The sequence below is a fragment of the Stegodyphus dumicola genome, chromosome X2 (genome assembly GCF_044657685.1).
Source record: "Stegodyphus dumicola isolate Sdum_Otavi_A_Nest chromosome X2, ASM4465768v1".
Taxonomy (NCBI): Eukaryota; Metazoa; Arthropoda; class Arachnida; order Araneae; family Eresidae; genus Stegodyphus; species Stegodyphus dumicola.
In genome coordinates this window covers 141,805,965-141,828,634 of record NC_140781.1, presented here as the reverse complement: position 1 = coordinate 141,828,634, position 22,670 = coordinate 141,805,965, and the positions used below count along the sequence as shown (strand labels likewise).

Genomic DNA, 22,670 nt, shown 5'->3' with positions numbered 1-22,670 from the left:
TAAATGCATTTAGAATGTACAGAAAAAGTGGATAATTTTATTTCTTTAGTAATATGAATATTCAGAAGAAATATGAAATATATATGGTAAGGGCCAGTTACAGAGCTGATGTGGCAGAATTTTGAGAATTGAATGACACACCGAACAACAAAATCTATAAATGGCAAAACTTTTAGAATTTAGAGCTGGCATTGGATGCATTTAGAAAGGCACTAGGCAACAGAGTTTAGGATACACAGAGATTGCATCAAGTGGGAAAATGCCTCGTGCCAGCTGTGAGTATGGTGCATTAAGACATATTAAATTAATCTTTTAAATTGTAAGTTTTCAATTTCTTTACTAATAAAAAAAAAATCCTTTCTATAATGCCTGCCCATGTAATAACATTAGAAGCATTTTTAAAATTTTCATGCTTGTGTTTAGTGAAAAGTAGAGAAAATAAAGGGAATATAAACATGTTAAGATTCTAGTATCAGAAGTAAAGCATTCAAATATTATGTTTTCATTGTTCTTCCAGACGTTCTCCAAAAAGTAAGAAATTCATTGCAAACTTTCTGTAAAATACATCAATTACGTGTTGATACCATGGAAACATTTTTCATTTTGTCACATATTTCTCACATCTTCTAGAATCGTGGGTTTATAAATCTTGCCTTCAAATCCTTCTAAACTTTTCAAGCTGCAATGTCTAAAATCCTAAAAAAAAAAATTATCCCTACCAATTTTGTAACAGCGAAAGGTCAGTGTAAAATTAATTTTATAGAGAAAAACTTGGATGCATATTCCAAGAATTCTAAATACTCTGAGACAATTACATGAAAAAAACTTTTACTATGAAAAAATTAAAAAGAAGACATTTTTAATTAATTACATAGCTAATTTTGCTTTTGCTAAGAGCTGTTTCATAAATTGTGCTTTATAGTATTATACTTTGTTTATTTTTCAAATTCAAAATATTGTATAACAAGTTGCCAAAATGAAACTTTATAATATGACAGTGAAAAATTAAAATGTTTTTAATGTTATTTTTTAAATATAATTTCAATTTATTACCTTTATTTTAATGAAATTTATCAATGTTACAATGTTTAAAAAAAAAATCGTCGAAAAATTCTCAGATCTCGGAATTAAAAATTATCTATAGAAGCTGATCTTAAAATTGCCAAAATGTTGATAAGTCGCCAAATTTAGAACCGTTTATAAAAGAATTCACATTCCCAAAAGCGAAAAGTTGTTTAAGGGCTCTTCATTAGAAGGGGAAAAAAAAAAAAAAGCGAATTTTGCTATGCTTATGTTTCTCTTCTTGCTTAGAACCTCGAGTATCCCATCACTCTTATATTAGAAACAGAAACAAATTATAACCCATGAACCCATTCAAAAGATACGTCAGTGAATCGCCAAAAATATTCCTCCAAAATGCTAATTCACACTCAAAATGGCAATCATAAAAACAGACAGAAATTTCAGATGATTAAAATTAAGGACCTTCTGCTGATTTTGGCCAAAATTAAGGACTTTTAAGGACTCTTAAGGACCGTACGAACCCTGATAAAGCAATAAAAATAGGCAGAATTCTTAGCAATAATATAATCCTTGGTGAGCAAAATATCTTTTATTTAAACAATATTTCAGAATTTACTTAAATTTCTGAGAAATGACACTAATAACAATTGAAAACAGTAAAAAACATTTGAAGCAGAAATCTTAGAAAGGTGAAATCCAGAGCTGGCTGCAAAAGTGCTTCTCAACTAATTTCCTAGTATTCCTTACTTACAAGATATGAGAATAAACGTTGCTAATTGTGAAAAACACAGTCGAACTGTAAACACATTTAGCCCCAGGAATCCAAGAATAAACATATTTAGCCCAGGAAATTGTGCATTATTGCAACAATTTGAAAAAAGAAGCAACCAATTTCCTGAGAAATGAATAGTCACTAATAGCTTTAAAATTACTAACTCAAGTAAGAATTTCATAAATATATAATATTTACTACTTTTTTCTACTTACTCATAATATACATTTACTACTTTTTGTCAGTTTATATATAAGTAGCTGCTAATTTTAGTAATCTTTAAAAGAAAAATAAACAGTGCAATAAAATATTCATAATTCTAACTCGTATTACACATTTCACTATATATGAAATTTACCCAAATCACATACCAGCTTTTAAGGGAATCGAGACAATATATTTAGCTGAAAGACACTTGGAAAATATATTCCTATATCAAATTTTCAAAAAGCCAAAGTATATCATTTGAAAAGAATTTATTGTATACAAAAACTGCTGTGCTTAAAGGAATTCCTACTAATCTGAAAATAATTTAATATTCTTAAAGGATTACTATCTGAGAAAATTGAAAGTTATACAGCTGTCATAAAATTAAAATAAAAAAAACAGTTGTATTCTTTAGAAGAAGAAAATGTTCTTTTTTGTGAAATTTACTACAAGCTTAAAAATTAGGATCTTAATTTAACATTTGGTACCATAAGCAAAAATCATAATTGTAAAATTGTAAATTGGACATTTGTAAAAACAATAGCCTTAAAGTTCAGAAATGAAACTTTATAACTGCTATATCATTTAATCTTTTTTATCCTAAAATTTTATCCTTGAAGACACTGCTTTATATAACAGTTCAAGAACTAAAAGAGGTTATTAAAATAAACATTAAAAATAATTTCATTTATACAATAAATTGTTTTTATCACTACAAATTCTTTTTTTCTGTTTGATTAAAAAATATCTCCCCCTATTTTTTAATACTGAACACATGCATAATTAGTCTTAGCTGTATAACGCTAAAAATAGCTTTTGAAGAATTCCACAATGATATTTTTCGTTTTCATAATACGTTAATTACATTAAAATAATAAATAAATAAAATTTACAGATTTATCATCAAATAGTAACTTCCACTTAAACAGAAAGCTGATAAGCTTATTTCCAGGTTAATAAAATGTACAAAAAATAACGATTAAATATATAAACAGGCAATTTAAAGACACGCAAACACACACACACAAAACAAACAAACAAACAAAATATACTGTTTATTATAATAACAATTATAAATATATTTTATATTGATGAAAGTCATGTATCCTTTTATTCCTGTGGATTTTTATTATTTTTGGTTAGAACAGTACAATGGGGAATTGGATGTCATACTCAACAACCAATATTTTCTTGATAAACAACAGGTTATGGTTCCTCCTTCACTAAGCACATTCATGAGATCTTTCCCCAAGTGAACACATCAGATCACCACAAATACTGGCATGACATAAGCCCTCAAAGCTTATAACAGGTAAATTCTAGAAATAACTTACAGTTGGATCAACCACACTATCCTAAAATGCTGTCCAAATTTCTTTGACAATTGTCTTTTCCTGTGGTGACCACATTTAGTACTGCTCATAGAACAATTTACTTGTTCAATAAATCCGAAATGTTAATCACTTTATCTTTGTATTGCAAGGTGTCTGTAAATAAAGATAGTTTTTTTTTTTTTTTTTGTCCTTGTTGGTTATACAATTTTAATGGCCAGCTGAGTATTTTCTTGACCTTCATTCATGCTTTTATTCTCTTATAATTTTCTTTTAATATATCTATAACCATACTTTATATAATGAATCCTCTTCATTCCCTTATTTCTAATCTATACATACATCTCAAATATAACAATTTTAATCATCACCTTTTTAATAAACTTTTTAAATTACTTTAACTGTCTCTATAATGATGGCCATCTTGATTACTTTAGTTAGTTTGCATGCTTTGCCATACTTAAAAAATGCATTTAAAAAGTGACATACGGTTTAGGTTTATTTGATGTTATTTTACCACCTTATAATCTTTATTTTTTTATCTGAAAATTTTAAAAAAACACACAATTTCTTTTCCTAAGAGATTCCCTTTTAGCTGCCGGTTCCCTTTATTCTGAGATTTCTTTCTTTCTGAAACAGTTAAAAAAATAAAGGGAATGATTTATATTTGAAGACACACCTATATTTTTATTATGCATTTTGCTAATGCATATGAACACATTTATCAACTAGTAACTGCTGTTTCTTAAATTCATAAATCCTAAATACTTAATTAAAAGGGAAAAGCAAATATTCATTCAGCTGTAAATTAGCTAAACACTTTTTACCCAAAATACATCATGAGGACACTACTCTGTGCATTCTGTAGAACTATCAAAGATGAAAAAGATGGCTATCAGTGATAGGTGCAAATAATGACAGCTTTCATCCAACATCTTTTGCTTATAAATCTTTTGGATACAATAAATGAAAGCGATTGAGAAAATACATGTAAAAAATACTTAAAAGGTTACTGAGCATTGCTTGAAATCAAGGCCTTCATCATGTAATGAAGATAACATACAACATGGTTATGCAAGGTCACCTAATTCTGATATTGGGTACACTGTGATATGCAAATGTGGATTTTTTACCTCCACATGAGCTTTAATTCATGCAGGTATTTATCTTGTCAATATTCATAACAGTAGAGTTCTAACTATGTGCTTTTATCTAGTCACCAAAGATGGTGTACTGCACTAATATGCAGCAATCTAACATTTAAAGTATCTTATGAAACTACACTTTTAATCATACTTCTGGTTGAAAAGACAATCATCTATAGCTTGATGCTTGAAAGAAGTTAATGGTTCAACATTTCCCTGTTTCATTTAGTTTCTACAGAGAATTATTAACTGAATAGTGTTGCTGTTATAAAAATTGCATAATCTAAAAAATATATAAATATACAGTTACGTACAAAAACTGGGAATAAGTTATCAGAAACCTTGTGGCTAGTAAATCTAAAATGACAATGTTTTACGACAGGAGTTATGCAACAAAAAATACTTGGTTAATTTTTTTGCATATGAAACTTGATTGAGTGACCTGGACCTCCCTCCCCCAGAAAAAGGGAAAATTCTTGTTTTGAGCAACCTTTCCATTCATAAAATTTCTATGAAGCTAGATTTATCAAGTTGTTGCTATCCTCTCCAAAGCCAGTCAATTACAGCCCCTTGACATAAGCAGCATTTGAAGCCCAGTATCAGAAACTGGTACAGATAACCACTTTCAACATAAATGCAAACAAAAAAACAAGATCAGTAAAACTGACATTTGCAACATTATTGATTTTACTCTGCTTCTGAAATTCACTAGATTCTACTGCAATTAAAAGCATTTCCTGAAAGTTGCCAAGTTCCAAGATCTAGAAAAATCCAAGAAAAGGAACACAGTGCAAAAAATCCCCCCCCAAATAAAACTATGTACTAATCCACTAATTAAAATACAACAATCCACTAATTAAAATAATCCTCTTTTAAATAACGCTTGTAATAAGAAATACATTTTAATCAATCCTTCAACTTTAATGCACTGAAAGTCGACTATAAAAAATTACTTATAAAACACATAAAAATATTATCACTATTCAGAACTGGAAGAACTATGTCTTTAAAAACATACACTATGACATATTGAATGTAACAAAGCTTAGTGTAAGAGCAGAGCTTAAATTGTCCTGCAGCCCACCTCCGGTACTCCTCAGTTTTCCAGACAAATTATCATTTCAGACGGGGTGCAACGGAGCCCTGAATAAAAGGGCTATGGCACTTCTTTTATATAAGTGAACCCACAATGTTTTTAGATAAATTTTGTTTTAATAGTAAACATGTCTTAAAAATCAATTCTAACTTCTGTATGCAGGCTTGTGTTTCCCTTGCACTCAAGCCTTACACAGAGGTTGAGATTTTTTAAAAAAGAAAAGCCCACAATCATATGTCAAAGATTTATTCTCCAGGATATGCAATGAATTTATAAAAGCAGGTAAATTTCGTACTTCCCCTCAAAGAACTAAAAGTGATAACCTGGTCATGCACATTCCATGCTAGAGACTTCCTACTGCAGAGCTCCTGTAGACTTTCTGAATGATATAACCAAATGGGGGGACCCACTGGTGTCAGTTGTACAGAGAAGTCTTACGTTTATTCTCACATTGTATTCAAGAAAATTTATTCAGGAAAAGTCTTTAGGGAAAATTTCTGCTTCACGGCTAGAATTAATTGACAGGGCATCGCGATCAGAAAGTCTTGAACTCTCGCTTCTTTATTTTCAAAGCTGCATTTTTCTGTTAAATTTCTTTGCATATCCCCATACTGTTTCTAGAATTTTCACTATTCTTCTTGTGCCACAAAAAACGAGTAATACCTGTCATCTCTTGTAATTAGTACATTACACATATAACCAGGGCTTAAACTCAGATGAAGTTTGGCTGAGCTGCTTCTTAGCATCTAAAAGGAATTGTAATTCCAGTAAATGGCCGAAAATAATACAAGGCCCGATACATTTTTCTATCTATCTATTCAATATTAATTTAATAATTTATTATTTAATTAATTTATTATTTGATTAAATAAATTAAAAATCCTCTTATTTTAAATTTATTATATAATTATTTTAATTTTTAGCTATTTCATTCATTTATTGTTTTCTTTCCTTTTTCACAGTCTTCCATAGGTCTCCAACACTTCTAATTTCAAAATTTAAGCCCTGACAGAGTCTTCTTTTTGCGACAATTCTTAAACAAATCATTTTCTCTGTGAAACAACACTTTTCAACTTGCAGTTTAATGCAACAATGTGTTACAACCTGAAAGGCATTTTGATGAACAGTCAGCCATAGTAATCAGTGAAATACTGAATTATACTACAAACATTTTCCTGCGTTTATCATCCCTCCCCTGCCAAAAAGAACCCTAGAAAACAACTTTATCTAGGAATGTTAAAGATGTAAGTGCATTGATGAGATACCACAGAAAATCCTGCACATATTAAAAAAAGTTAAACTGACTTTACCCAGCCCCCCCCCAATTTATTTATTTATTTATTTTGATGAATCTAAATTTATAGCATACTTAGATGAAAGCAACTACTTTAGAATTTATTTAAAAGTTACAATGTTGGCATACAAGCTACCGTGTATTTTCGTGCATAAGACAATAATTTTTGGAGCTTTTTCCAAACCTAAGTTATAGAGCTTGGTTTATATACTGCTAGTCTCGCCCAGAAAAAAGTGTACTTTTTCATTAGCTGGGTGCATGTGATAAATCACTAAATATTACACTTTTTACTTATTTAGTTCATATTTAATTTAGTTTATATAAAAAAATAATTTTAAATGAAATGAGAATAGTTTTATGAAAAAGAATTATTTTTATTTGTGAAACTTCATGTCTTATACTAAAATCAATCTGTCACATCTACAAGAGGACTTAAAATAAACACATAAGCTAATTTTATTATACTGAATGAATTAAAAACTAATTCCTTAATTTAATTTCAATTGAATAGAATTAGATTATGTTTTGTTTCATATTGCTGAAAAAAAATTCCTCAATTTTAATACAGTTAAAAAAATTGTGCATATAAAAAATAAGTCCATTTAATTTTTTAGAAAATTTTTGTTAAATAAGAAGCACGTATATTTAGGGCAAAAATCTTTGTCCCTCCCCCCCCAAAAAAAGGCTGATTATCAGAGGCACAGAAAGTTTTATTAATCACAAAACTTTTGTTGAAATAAAACATGACAAACAATAAAATAAAATTCTTCCATTTGCAGTAAAATATCTGGCCTTCAAAAGACATTATTCAGATTTTGCCAATATCTATATGGGTTTTGATGCTGGTTTGATCCATACCTAAAATTCTTCAGTGTGTTTGTTCCATAGAATTTTAAGCTCATTTTTGAAAGACAACTCTAGAACACTTTCAGAGTTTTTGAAAATACACTACCTTTATGGCCCCTTTAACTGAAATGCATCCACAATAACACCCTCCCCTTGTTCATCAAAATTCATATAAATGAAGAAATTCAAATAACAAGCTATTTCAGTAAAATATAAATTTTAATCCTTAAACAAAATTCATACCTTGGAGGACATGACATACGCTGATGAATATGTCTAGAATCATAATCATATAAATTGCTTTCAAGATGTTCAGGATTATTGCCTTGGCTAATATGTATAGAACCATGTTCAGGGTGGTGAATAGGAGGGCCTTGTTCAGGGTGGTGAATAGGAGGACCTTGTTCGGGTTGATGAATGGGAGGATTATTTTCTAGATGATGCATGGCAGCCTCTTGCTCCAGACAATGCGCAGCAGGACCTTGTGTATGCGACATGGTAGGTACATATTCTGAATTATGCATAGCAGGGACCTGTTCCAGAGGATGTGTAGCAACAGCATGTTTTGCATGGTGTATAGCAGGCGCTTGCTCTGGATGATGATGAGCAGGGTGGTGTTGCATATAATGCAAGGCAGGCCCATGTTCTGATTGGTGCATTGTAGAACTATGTTCCAAGTTATGCCTGGTAATGCTATGTTCTGAATGATGAATGCCAGAGCCAGGTTCTAGATGAGGCAACAGAGCGCCACATTCTGAATGATGGATAGTATGCCCATGTTCTACATGATGCTTGACAGAACTGCATTCTGAATGATCCACAGCAAGCCTTGGTTCAGGATGATAAAGAGGAGGCACTCGTTCATGATGACTAGGATGTTCACCTTTAGAATGAAGAACAGGAGGCTCACGTTCAGGATGATATGTGGAAGGTTCATGACGATAAAGAGGTTTGTTTTCAGAATGATAAACAGGAGGTACACATTCGGTATGAACAAAGCCGCCATGTTTAGAATGATGAGAATCAGAACCACGTTTGGCCTGAAAGGCAGTAGAGCTATGTTCAAGATGATGTACAGCAGGAGCATGCTCATGATAGGGTGTAGATGAGCTATCTATAGGATGATGAGCTGAACTGTGTTCAGTATGCTGAATATCAGAACTGCAGTTATGTTCAGTATGCTGAACGGAAGAAACATGTTCAAGATGATCAGTATCATCAGCCTTTGGATGGTGATTACCAAGAAATCTGGAGTCTCTAAAAATGGAAAAAATTCATATATATAGGCATATATAATCTATTGTCATTTCTCTGTAATTTTAGTTCAATGATTACAGTTTACAGAAGTCAAATGGATAAGGCAACAGAATATTATCAGTTTAATCCTGGATTCAATACCTGGCTGATTCATATAAGTTTTGAAATCCATTAAAGTGCCTAAAAGAGCTAAACATATGCAATTCTTCCCACCATCTGTTCGTATTCACTAAATAAATTAACTGCATCAAATAATCAAAAAACAAACAAATTTTCTATAGAAATTACTCTGCAAAGGCATCTCTCTATTTATTAGTATCACTCGATTATTTAATTATTTTAAAGTACACTACAGAGATAGCTCTGAAATCAAGCAATCCAATTAAATAATAAAGCAATTCATTTTAGCCACTGAAAAATCTGGCCCAAAAAATTGAGTCAATGTTTACAGATCACATATTAACTTTTTCAGTGAACTGAGTTCAATATTACAAATTTTAAAACCATGACTATAAAACAGAAGGAAAGAACTGTTATTCAGTTCTGGACTAAAAAGGGTACTAATTGAAATCCATAAAAGACTAAGAAATATGTATGGCAAGAAAATAGCTGATGCAAGTAATGCACAAAAAAAGCATGGAAAACTTAGTTTGGTGGAAAATCATGAATGTAATGTAGAAAACTGCATAATGGATGTTCCATCAGCACATACCACTAATAAAAAATGTGATTGAGAGGCATGGTTCATGCAGACTAGTGTCACAGGATAGTTAACTGTAGATGCAGTGCTGATTAACAGATTATCTACAACTTTCAACATTAATAATTGCTAAATGAGTTTCTCACCAATTAACACTCCGTTCAAAACAGAAGAGACTGCATAAATGTTTGTAAGTGATGGTTATATTTGAAACAAATGAGAATAACACTTTCTTGCAGATACTTGCATTGCTATTCAGACCTATTAAATGATGATCTTCACAAAAGTTTGGCACACAAAAGTTCTACAGTGTGGCAGCACATAGGCTTTCCTAAAGAAATTTAAGAACCAGTGACAAGCATTCATATTTCTCTGATCCTGTCTTTGTCATGAAGGTTCACCAGCAGCCAAAAATGCAGCACCACTTATGCTGACTATTTTAATTAGCACCATGTATTAAATGAAATAATCTACACACAAAAGTCTAAGCTACAAGAGAGTTATACTCTGATAGGCATTACTTTCAGTTTCAAGTTTGAACATAACAGGTTTTTCAGCTGCAGCCCCTTCCCAATGTAGTAATGTCTGACGATTTAAAAAAAATAATAATAATTTGGAACAGAAAAATCAGGTTGTTAATAACAGAAAACAAAAGGAAAATGTTATGAATTAAACCCAAATACTTCATAAATATATGAAATAAAAATTTTTGGAAAAACCAGCTATGGCCACATTAAATAACAATGAAAACAGGAAAAAAATGTATAATGTTGAATTTAAATACGAACTGAAAATAATGTTATTTTTTGTTTGGTTTAATAATATCAGTTTTTAAAGCTTTTCTTTTTTAAAAATACTCACTGACAATAGATAATTGCTTTATTTTTAATTCAAATGTTATGCACTTGATATTTTACCATATGCCTCACCCAAAATGAAAATAAAAATTATGGTAAAGATAATGGCCGACAAAAACTGAATAATCAAAATAATTCATAGTTCAATTTTTATAAAAATTACAATTTATACTCATAATTACAATAAAACATAATTCTTTTGGCTCTATCCCAGACATCTGCTGCCTGTCACATATGCTATGATGCTCTACATAATTATTGTCCAAAGTTTGACAAGTCTGATTAAATTTTTAAAACATGCACAGTTTACAGCAAGGCTTAGCAAAACTTCTTCTCGTGGCACTTCACATAATAAAGTATCATAAAAGTTGCTATAGCACATCTTTATGCATATGATACCTGAATTATAGTTGCTTAGTTACTTAAGAAACTTGCATCAGGGTTCATAGCCACATTTTAGTTAAAAAAATAAGCACCTATAAGCACTTTTCAAGCACATTTTAAGAAAAAAATAAGCACCTGTCTAATTACATTATACACAACTACATAACCTTAAAAGAAAAATTAGACTTGTAATTTAAAATATGAGCAATGCAATATTTATTAAGAGGTGTGTGTGTGTGTGTGTGTAATTATGGCAAAGCCTCGAGGGCTATCTCGCCTAAGGGGAGGGATGCCTTCATGGAGGACTTTCTAAAGGAAACTGGCTCGTATACACATTACACATGGGGAAAACCATGAAAACGCCCATGCAGCCAGCCCGTTCGCAGGATTCGAACCTCGGACCGAACTACCAGTGTTCAGCCACTTTACCGCTCGGCCGCTAGCGGGCATATTTATTAAGAGAATGAGCATTACCTCAACAATGGAAAACAATTAACTTTTTTTTTAAATTTTAAATGACAGTTCAATTTACAGAATTAGTTTACAATGAGAGGAAAAAAAAACTATGCAGAACTTAACTATATTACAAAATTTAATGATGATATTTCAGTTGAAAATATAGAAAATAAATAATAATAAGCCATATTAATTGTATTCGTTTGGCACCTAATAACAAATACAATTTATTTTTCCACTCATATTAATATTTAAATAATTTAACTTAAATCAAAATTCTGAACATTTTCTAAATTTTCACTGCATAACAGTTTTCCCTTAACATATATCCCAAGCAAAGTAATTTAAGTAGAAAAAAGGCACATTTCTGAAATCAGAAGACGGGAAATTGCTTCATTCAGTCATCCTTTAACAGTAAAAGCTTAACTAACCAGCATACTCGGAAATTCCCGAATTTTCCGGATAGTAACTGGAAAAAGAGGAGTGGGGGAGATTGTAGCCGTTCTTTAGATTTAAATTTAAGCTAAATAAATTATTTTGATATTTTGATATGTGCATCATATAAAAAACAATGGAACTGAGAAATATTCTGCTTAGAACGCACAGAAAAACTCTTTTAAGTGTTCATAAACAAATCTCAGACTGAACATCAAAATTAATTACCAATGCAAAATACCGCAAACGTTATTGCGCAATACGTGCGGCATGATTCTTCCATATGTGATATTACGCAATCGGAATCAACACCTGCCAGTATTCGGAGAAAGAACTAAATAAAGGAAAAGAAAGAGACTTACTAATCCGGGGTGTTTCTGATTTTTATTTTCAACAGACTGTATTAAATTTCCGGAATAGAATCAATCTTCACTTGGGTTGGATAGACCACAAAAACTTTTAGTCCTATTCAATCCAGATTGGCCAGTGACAAAAAAAAAAAGTCCGCTGCTTCAATATTAGAGATTTTGCGGAGAAACTCCCAAACTCTGCACTGTATAATATATTGGCAAAGAAAATGAAATGATTTTGACTATTCGATTACTTTCCTTTTATTTAAGCCATTCCGAATATTATTCCTTAGAAAGCTAATCTGTGTAAAAACACACCCATTTTTGGAGGTTTATCTATACTTCAGCAGTTACTGCAATTATATTATTATAAATAATCATACATATGCTCATAATATAAGCATAACGATCATAATAAACACGAATATGAACTGACCACGCGGAACGAGAATGCAAATTTATTAAAATCTTGATAGAAATTCAAACGTGTGTAGTATTTGGGTGGGAGGAAAAGAATACCGAATGTACCGGAATTTTCTACATTTTCGCAATTCTTTGGCCAATAGAACGACGTGCACCTGTCTGTACACTCGCGCGCACCATGGGTTACGTTAATGCAGAGAAAGGGGAAAAAGCTATTTCCAGGAATATGATTCACCATCTGATGTTGCATATAAGGAAGAAAAGTTGTTTATTTAGTTTCGGCTTTGGTACGGGGAAAAAATGCGCGTTCATTAAAAACAAAGGATTAGAAAAAAAAGCACTAAAAGCAAAAAATAAGCACTAAAAACAAAAAAATAAGGGCTTTAAAGAAAAAGTAAGCACCTATAAGGGCCTTTATATTTTATTTTCCAATATAAGGACTTATAAGCACTTGTAAGGACCGCTACGAACCCTGTGCATTAAAATTTCAATATATACATAATAATATGCATTGCAATATAAAAAAATACATATTGTACATGTAGGTAAGTGATTAAACAAGTTATTAAAATTATAGAAAAATCTAATATGGAATGTTTGATTGATTATTATTGCATTTAGGCTGAAGATTTGCTTAAGTACTCTCCAATTTAAATAAAATTTTAATTCCAACCAGACTACATTAATATTTAATACTGCTTCATTTATCACTTAAACTATGTTGATTATAAAAGTTCTATGGTAATATTTTCTAACAATTAATTAAAAATTAAATATTAAATATATTCATTATTAAAAACTAGTAAAATGAGTAAAATCATTATTAAAAACAAGTAACAATTATAAAAAAGTCATGTTTTTTATTATTATTGTTTGCTAACGATTATCAAAAATTAAACAAAAAAAAAAAGTTCCTCCAGGGGAAAAAAAAAAAAAACAAGAAAAATACTGAACAAAAAACTTTGATGAAAATGGATGCAAGCGGGAATAAATAAAAATAACAAATGCAAGCGGAAAGACAGTCAAAATTCAGTAGCAGAAATAAATGCAATGCTCTGAAAACTTTAGAAAAAGGTATAATATGTTTGCATTTTGCTTTTTTCATGAATATAACTGAACACAACTAAAACCATATTTATATATTTTTCATATATAAATGTTAATTATGACTTTTACACTAAAGGCTTTTCTAATCTGCACTGTATTCTACTAACTTCAAAATAACAAAGACATATGCAGTCAAAAATCCGGATTCGTCGGGACTTCGGCGATTCCGGATTATCAGTTTTTCCGGATTATAGATCATCAGTTTAAATCTGGTAAGATGGCATGCAGAAATTATAAAATTAAAAATATGAAACCATAATTTATGAAATAAAGAGCAATTATGATCTAAAGGGTATCAAAATTTACCAAAAAAAAGCTTAATATTTATTTGTTTACTTTATTAAACATTTCTTTCAATGCGCGCATGCATAAAGCATACATTACGCATAGTCAAAATTAGAAAATTGCAACCAGAAAACTATTTGATGTGTATTCGTGATATTTATCATTAGGAGGAATTTGATTAATCATTTCGAAGACAGAGTACATCGAGATGAAATACTACATTTAGTAAAAAATTATAAGCCAAATAAAAACATCTGCCCTGAAGATAAGGATAGTGCTGACAGATCAACTTTTAGTTAATTGCACGGTGCAACATCCCCCCCCCCCCGCAGAGCAGCGTTAAATTGATAAACAGATTTCGGAATGGTTAGGCCCATATCACACGCCATTTGTTTCACGCAAACAACTGTTTTGGACAATTTTTCTGCCTGCTTTACTATTGAAAGAAAGACGTGTGATTTTTTCCTTCCTTTCCAAAAAAATTGCAGGTTGTTCTTTTTCAACCAATCAGCTATCAGCTTGTTTGTAGTGGGGAACCACTTTCCCTTACGTTAACCCCAAAGCTATCTATTTTGATTGGCTGTTGTGACAAAGCAGAAAAATTGTTCCAAACAGTTGTTCTTCCAAAACAAACCGACGTGTGATAGCAGCCTTAGAGAAACAAAGGATATGCCTTTATCTCTTTTTTGCAGCAATTCCACTTTTTGTTTGATGGACATCGAAACATGCTTTTGCTTTGTAGATCTTTTGGCAGCTCCAGAATCGGAAAATCTTTTTGAAATAATCGAAAGTTCAAGCTTACTTTTATAAAATTGCTCTAACAGTCTGCAAAAAATAATAAGCCGGATCCAATTAGAAGATTAAGGAACAACGCAATCTGCAACATTAACTGAAATAGATAATTAGATAATTTTAGCTTGGCTTATACCGTCTGTTATACATTAAACGCGCATGCGTAAAGGTATTATGAGCATGCGTAAATGCATAATGTGTTTACGCATGTGCAGAAAGTTTGTAGCTTTGAGGTTTGGATTATAGATCATTCCGGATTATGGACGTCTGGATTAAAGACTTTTGACTGTACAATTAAACAGAACATTCATGAAATAATTCATTCATAAATTTCAGATGATTGCTACAGAATAATTAGATGTAAATTGAGATTCAAATTTCATATAAAAGTATGGCTTACCTACAGCATACTTTTTCTTAAATCTAAGAATTCTAAAAAAGGTTTTGAAGAAAGTTACATGTAAAAATTATTGTAGATTCTAAATCTAATACTTCAGTTTTTAACAAAGTAAGTATTCTCCCACAAAATACTATATGGAAAATATAATTCAGTAGGTGGTGTATGATATTTATTTTCTTAGAACACTCTACTATACAAAATAGAAGGAAGGGTCCAATACATATACCTATAATCCTTGTGTGCCCAGTTTACTTTATCTGATTGCTCATAGGGCTGGTTGTTTTCCCACTTATGATGAGGTTTTGTATTGTGTAGATTTTCACTTAATTTTACATCAGAGTAAGAAGGAGGCTCTTTCCATCCATGAACTGAAGACACATCATCAAATTCCATTTGCTGTCTATCTAGGTGGTCAACTGAAACCTGAAAAAATAAGTCTTCATGTTATTATTTCACACATAAAACATTTACATTTCCTCAATATTGCAGTCTTTTTTATCAACTTCAATTGTTTTAAAACGATGACTGAACATTACATCAAAATGAAAGTGCAATATGCCACTGTGAAAAATCTACCATATTCCCATTATAACTTATATCATTCATTTACAATGTTCCTCAGTTCCTATAATACGTTTTAGCAAAATATTTGATTTCTAGATTTTCCCCACTGTATTATAACAATAATTACACTGGCAATATTTTAAAGTCATCGAAAACTTGTGGATTCTTTTTAGTGGTCAATTATAATTTTCTATTAACATTATATCACTGTTTACTAACATTCCAGATAAAGGATCATTAAAACATCTTGAACAAGACTTTGAGAAGTCCGTTTCACAAACACTGAAATTGAAGAATTAATTTTTCACTCATTACAGTTGGGTTCAGCCAGGCACATTTTGTTTTCCGAAATAATTACTTTTCACAAATTCAAAGACTAGTTATGGGTAAGTTCAGACCAACATGTTAACTTACATATATGCTATTCTAAGGCCAAATTATTTTAACTATCGTTTGAGCTCTGGATTTACAACATATATAACATATTTACACTTTTTGATAGTCATAAAGATGATTTAACTAAGATTTTGTCAGTAGTGAATCCAACTATTCAGGTTATATTTTAAAATGATAATCCCCTTGTTTTATAAGATGTTCTAATCATATGCAATGAATTTGATTGCAGCAGTACTAGTTACCATAATTTTTGTTTTCCCTCCCTCCACCTTTGGCCTTGTAACCCTGCTAAAAAAGAATGGTTCCTTTTAAATCTTAAGCTCTTAAAATTTGTTTTCAGGATCTCTGCTTTTTTAGGAACTCAATTCTTTGAAATGGTTGCCATTACGAGAGGACTTGGAAGCCACCAAAAAAATTTTCATCTCTGCATCAAAAGAGACATTCTGCTATAATATAAACTTTGTTGTTATTCCCTCTTTCTACAGTTAAAAACTGCTCAGATTTTCCTGAAATTAATTTTTCAGGATTTTTTCTCCTCTACCAGAAAATTCTGTTCAGTTAAGCAGTGACACTAAAATTTCCAATTAAATTCATTATGTCTACTTGGAGATTTAATATACAGTAGGCACCATTTAATGTCATTCATGTTTGTCCACAACTATTTTGATAACATTAACTGAACATAAATGATTAAAAAAAATTTCAATATATTTTAATTAAATTGAACTAATTTAATATAAATATAACTAAAAATATATAAACAGGTACTTCCTCAACATTTTACTTAGAAAAATGCAAATGTTTCTTTATGAACTATTCATAATATATTTAATGTGAAAGTTCATTATAAAATGTTTATAATGTTTTTGGAAATTACCGTATTTGACGGCATATAAGACGCACTTTTTTTCCTAAATTTGGTTTCAAAAAAAGTTGCCTGCAACTTATACATGAAGGACACAGGTTAACTTTCAATACTGAATGCTATTTTTAGCCCAGATAAAGGTCTAGACACACATAACTTTTTCTACATCTACATGTGTGTGGCCTTCTAAATAAGGGTGCGCCTTATATGCCAGTGCATCTTATATGCCGTCAAATATGGTATTTGACCAATGCTGTCTATAACTCCTAATCTTAATATTTGGACAGAATTCTTCAATGAAAGAGTAAATAAGAATGTAAAATTTAAAATAAAGCAAACCTTAGTCTGGTGTAGATGTTAGGGAAATTATTTTGCTCTTGAAGAAGAGGGACCTGCATCTGATCTCCTTCAAAATAAATAAAGGTATTCAAAATCTATATCAAACAAAGGTTGCTTTTTTGCTTAATTTTGTACAGTTGACAGAAATAAAAGCCAAACTGTTTGGTGACTAAATCCCTTACTTGACAACATTTCTCTAACATTTGGCAGTTTGTATTATCCATTATTACTTTATTTGGCGATTTGTTATAAAAAATTATGTATTACCCAAATTTCTGATCACAAGAAGTGATGACTATGTTGATCATATTAATGATCATATTAACACATTAAAGGCGGGGGATCTTGACGAATGTATGCTAGGTAATGCGGCAACTACTTCGCCTCATTTTTTGTCCTAGAGCGGGCAATATTTTGTGTAATCATAAAAAATTTAGACTTAAAAAGTTAATTTAAACTCTTAAAACTACAAGAAATATTAAAAAAGAACTAAACACTAATTACAAAAAATGTTTTAAAGTATGTACATATTTATGAGAATAATCTAGTATATTTTATGAGTGTGATAATGTTGATAACACTTGCCACGGTGAAGAGGCACATTGTAAAACTCACATTTGAAGCAAGTCAACTTTCTTTTTTAATAAGCTGCACAAACTATGCAGTTTCGTTGGGCATATAGCTTTTTGCCTAGCAAAATATGCTTTGCCTTTATTGCCACTGCCAACAAAAATTAGAAAATTGCAACCAGAAAACTATTTGACGTGTATTCGTGATATTTATAATGACGAGCAATTTGATTTAAATCATATCAAAGACGGAGTACATCGAGATGAAATACTACATTTAGTAAGAAATTATAAGCCAAATAAAAAATAAAAACATCTGCCCTGAAGATAAGGAAAGTGCTGACGGATCTACTTCCAGTTCATTGCACGCCACAACGTTCCCTCCTACCCCGCCGCAGAGCAGCATGAAATTTGTGCTTTTTGATGTCTAGAGAAAGACATCCAGGCGGATCAATTTTATATCATGGAGTCTGTGGTGCCGAGTTCGATGTACCAGATTGTGGCTCTTCAATGTTCATCAAATCATCTGCAAACATATCTTTATTTTCACGTGAAACCATATTGAAGTATTTCAAAATTTAATGTAAGTAGAATTTGAACAACCGAACAGCTTCCAACCACAAAACATACTAAATACAAATGTAAAGTGGCGCATGCATTGCACAATGTGGTTGCAAACCACATTGCGCAATACATGCAAGATAAATGCGAAAGCTGCAGTCGAGATAACTCGTAGTACTATGTCTCCCGCCTTTCAGCTACAGTCGAGATAAATCGTAGTACTACGACTCCTGCCTTTAAGCTAGAGTCGAGATGAATCGTAGTACTACGACTCCTGCCTTTTATATGTTAACCAAATTTGTGGTCACAAGAAGCGACGAACTTTCTATGTTTTCGTATACAGATGGGTGGAACTTCAGAAATTTGATAACAATACCCTAATAACAACATTAATTAAAATAATATTAAGCAGCATCTACTACATTTCCTTTTTAAAACATTTTTGTACTTAATATTTTTGGGTGACACAACACATTCTTGTATCATGCAATACACATTTCCGTAATATCATGATTTGCTAACTAATGTCATGAAATGCATTCATAACATTGAAAGGTTTGCCATTTTTAAAAAATACTTGAAGCGAGATATGTATTTAAAATTTCTAACATCAGTTAAAAACATTTTAAAACATTGATTTTTTTTTTTAAAAATTACTTTTTCAATGTTATGAATACATGAAATGCATTCATAACATTGAAAGGTTTGCCATTTTTAAAAAATACTTGAAGCGAGATATGTATTTAAAATTTCTAACATCAGTTAAAAACATTTTAAAACATTGATTTTTTTTTTTAAGCGCACACCAGTCAAACAGCAAAAATTACTTTACTCTCACAAGCATCAGCATGTGAGAATGATGTTTTTGCATAGGATAATTTCACTCATATCTCTGATTTGCATGTTTTCAGCACAGTAATTTTCACTGTTGCAAATAACAGAAAACGCAATCTGTGGGGGGTCTCCAAATATGAAGAAAACTTTATGATCCATGCATTAAACTTTAATTAATGTGACTGCAATGAATAAGTATTTATGTAATTAATATTTTTGTAAGCTGCTTAGCAGTATATACAGAAGAAAATAAAAGTGAAAACTAAAAACATGAAAAAAATTAATATTTTTAAGAGAAGTGCAGAAAAGTAAGGACAAATACTGAAATTAGTACATTAACTACATAAATATTTATTGCCAAAGTGCAGCAGCATACCTTACAGGAAAATTTTTCTGTAGCTGATTTGCATCAATATTGCACACTTTTTTAAAATATAAATGACATTTGGAATAAAACCAGGCTGCTCCAGCTATGAAATATTTAATAATTTTAATAAAAATGAAAAAAGTGGCTTTCAGAGTCAGTAAAAAAATGCAAATAAATTCTATGCATATTTAAATTTAACTTTTCTTTTTAAGAAAGAACATTTTGCATATTTAATAATTTCCTAACATATGTATTTTAAAATCTGATGTACTTTGAAGTGCATAGTTTTAATGTCAAATTCAGTAATATCAAACTAAATCCTAACTTTATTTTGTTTACAAATTTCAAAAATTTCAAAAATAAAGAAACTGATTATAACTTTTCCATCCTTAATGACATTTCCTTAAAATAGAGATTCTATGTAAAAGAAATAATTACATAACATTTGAAAATTATATTTTGCATACAGTAAAATGATAAAATAGTTATAACATTAAATACCTGTCCAATTTCTCTCTTGTTTAAGTTTCTCTTAACATCAGATAAATCTGTTTTATCTTCATTCCAGTTTTCATAATTACCACTGGCATGATCACTCCATATTTTTGGCTGACTCATTGTATTAGCTGCTTCATTTAAAGGGGGAATTTTCCTCCAATCAACATCCTTCATATCATTATCACTAGGTATATTGTCCTGTAACATTTTCATATTTTCTGGCTTAATACGCATATCAACATCTTGAAGTACTGAACCAGTTGAAGATTCTGAAAACTGATATTTGGTTTCCATTTTAGAATCCGAAAATTCAGATTTCTTATGCAAAGGGTTGTTTCCACCTTGAGTTTTTGCAAATAATTCATACTCTGGTTTATCACCAACAACAACCTGAGGTGGTGGGCCGCTGAGACGAATGTTATAAATCTGGCCATCATCCAGCCTAGCTTCAAACGGTGGACCGCCAAATTTTGCTTCATAAGGATAATCATTAATGTATATTTCTCTAGCTGGAGTACCAAACTTCATACTATGCCGTTTTCCATTTACTTCAAACTCAACTGGTTTTCCATCAAATCCCAGGATTATTGGCTCTGCCTACATAACAGATAATTAATAATAAAACTCACAGAATCCATAGTTCATATCAAAATATATTTAACAGACCTACTGAAAACATTAATTTCCTGTTCAGATTAGGGTATGATCAAGTAAATACTAAAAATTATATACAAATGTCATTTGTTTTGCTTATTGCATTTATTCAAACAGAGTTAAGTATTTTCCCTGAGAAATAAGAGTATAAAATAAGCATTATTTTACACAAAATGTATGAGAGAAAATAATTATGCATTAATTATATCTATCAAACTAAAAAGCATATAAGACATAAAAACATTAATAATAAAAGTAACATAACTCATGGTTTGTATCAAAATACGATTAACAATCCTTCTGAAAACATTAAGTTCTGATTCAATTAAGATCAAGTAAATATAAAAAAATTATGTACAAATTTTCATTTGTTTTTCTCATTGCTTTTAATAAAACAGAATTTTATACATTTTCTAAGATAAAAAACAAATAATAGGAATAATAATATATTAACAGTTTGAACAGATAATGCATGAGAAAATACCTAAGTAAGTGGCTGCAAAATTTTAGGAACAATTTCTATGGCAGAGACCCTTTAGAATTATCTGTCTTAGAAGTTAACCCTTAGCACTCAGACTTTTTCTTGCCTAAAGCTTTCAGCAGCTCTGACTTGTTTTGGCCATATCTGGCTATGTGATTTCTTTGAAGGCAAAATTTGCATATGAAATTTGAAAGGCAAGATATTTTTAATGTTATTTTGTTATTATCATAATGTGAACATTTTCTAAATAAACACTTTAATTTTAAATTATTTGTAATTTTCAAGTGTATGATACCTCTTAAAGCAATTAGCATCACTTTAAGTAGAATCACTATAATGCAATACTTTCTCTTTTCTTTACTAGTAGAATAATGTCGCTATCATCAGAATCACTTTCATATTCATCCACACTAAATTCACCATTACTGCTATCTTGAAACAATGCTTCTTCCATCACATTTTTGCCATGGCATACAGCATTTTTTATGTTTAGTGTACAAACGACTAAATATTAGGATCAATGAAGCATTAAATCCCATGCAACTAAAATTTAGCTGTAAATTGCAATCGCATATCTTCAGTGCAGTATATTGTTGGTGTGCCTGAGAAACACACTTCAAGTACACTCACAGGCACTTGTACTTCAAGAGAAAGGGGTTAATGGTGTACAATGTCATGGGAGTAGAAAGAGGAACGTGAAAGTACAGAAACTGTAAAGAGCTATCTAAGCAATTTCAAACATTCCATACAAAAAATTTCATTCAAAGCTAAATAAACTAAACCATTTGCATAACAGATTTTATGTTATTGATGTGAGCAACAATAAAAAGAATATGCTAAATTTCTCCCATTTCATGACTTGTTATGCAAATTTTTTAATTACTCATTATAGAAGAAATTTCAATAAAATTCTGCGATGCATAGTGCAAATAGAACACACTATAGAGCAAGAACAGCTTTTAGTACATAGCACAAAATACCACATAAGCATGAGAAAGATATCTGATATATTCAGGCAGGATAGTGGTCAGTGATCCTGACTGATTTTTATTATTTATCATAGAAGAAATTTGAATTAAATTTTGCGATGTATAGTGCAAATAGAACACACTATAGAGCAAGAACAGCTTTAGTACATAACACAAAATACCACATAAGAATGAAAAAGATATCTGATATATTCAGGCAGGATAGTGGTTAGTGATCCTGACTGCCATACCAATAGGCCTAGGTTCGAATCCTGGAGAAAGCATGCGTGTTTGTAAACATATAGTGTCTGGTCAACATACGGACAATCAAACTATATCGTAAGCCATATGTCCTCTTGGGACCCCGGGTGCTCTTTCAAAATTGGGGCAGAACTGGGGCAGTCACACTTCACC

General features: G+C 30.8%; 1 protein-coding gene across 4 annotated transcripts in view; it reads right to left on the bottom strand.

The window, feature by feature from the left end:
* LOC118189518 (uncharacterized) overlaps window positions 1-22,670 on the bottom strand; it is a 317,844-nt gene that overhangs the window by 87,726 nt on the left and 207,448 nt on the right. For all 4 annotated transcript variants that reach the window (XM_085809144.1, XM_035360141.2, XM_035360143.2 and 1 more), the window contains 3 exons: window positions 20,157-20,750; window positions 15,387-15,583; window positions 7,958-8,971 (listed from right to left, as the gene is read on the bottom strand). In XM_085809144.1, coding sequence (XP_085665270.1) covers window positions 7,958-8,971; window positions 15,387-15,583; window positions 20,157-20,750 — 1,805 coding nt within the window. The remainder of the gene's footprint in view (window positions 1-7,957; window positions 8,972-15,386; window positions 15,584-20,156; window positions 20,751-22,670) is intronic.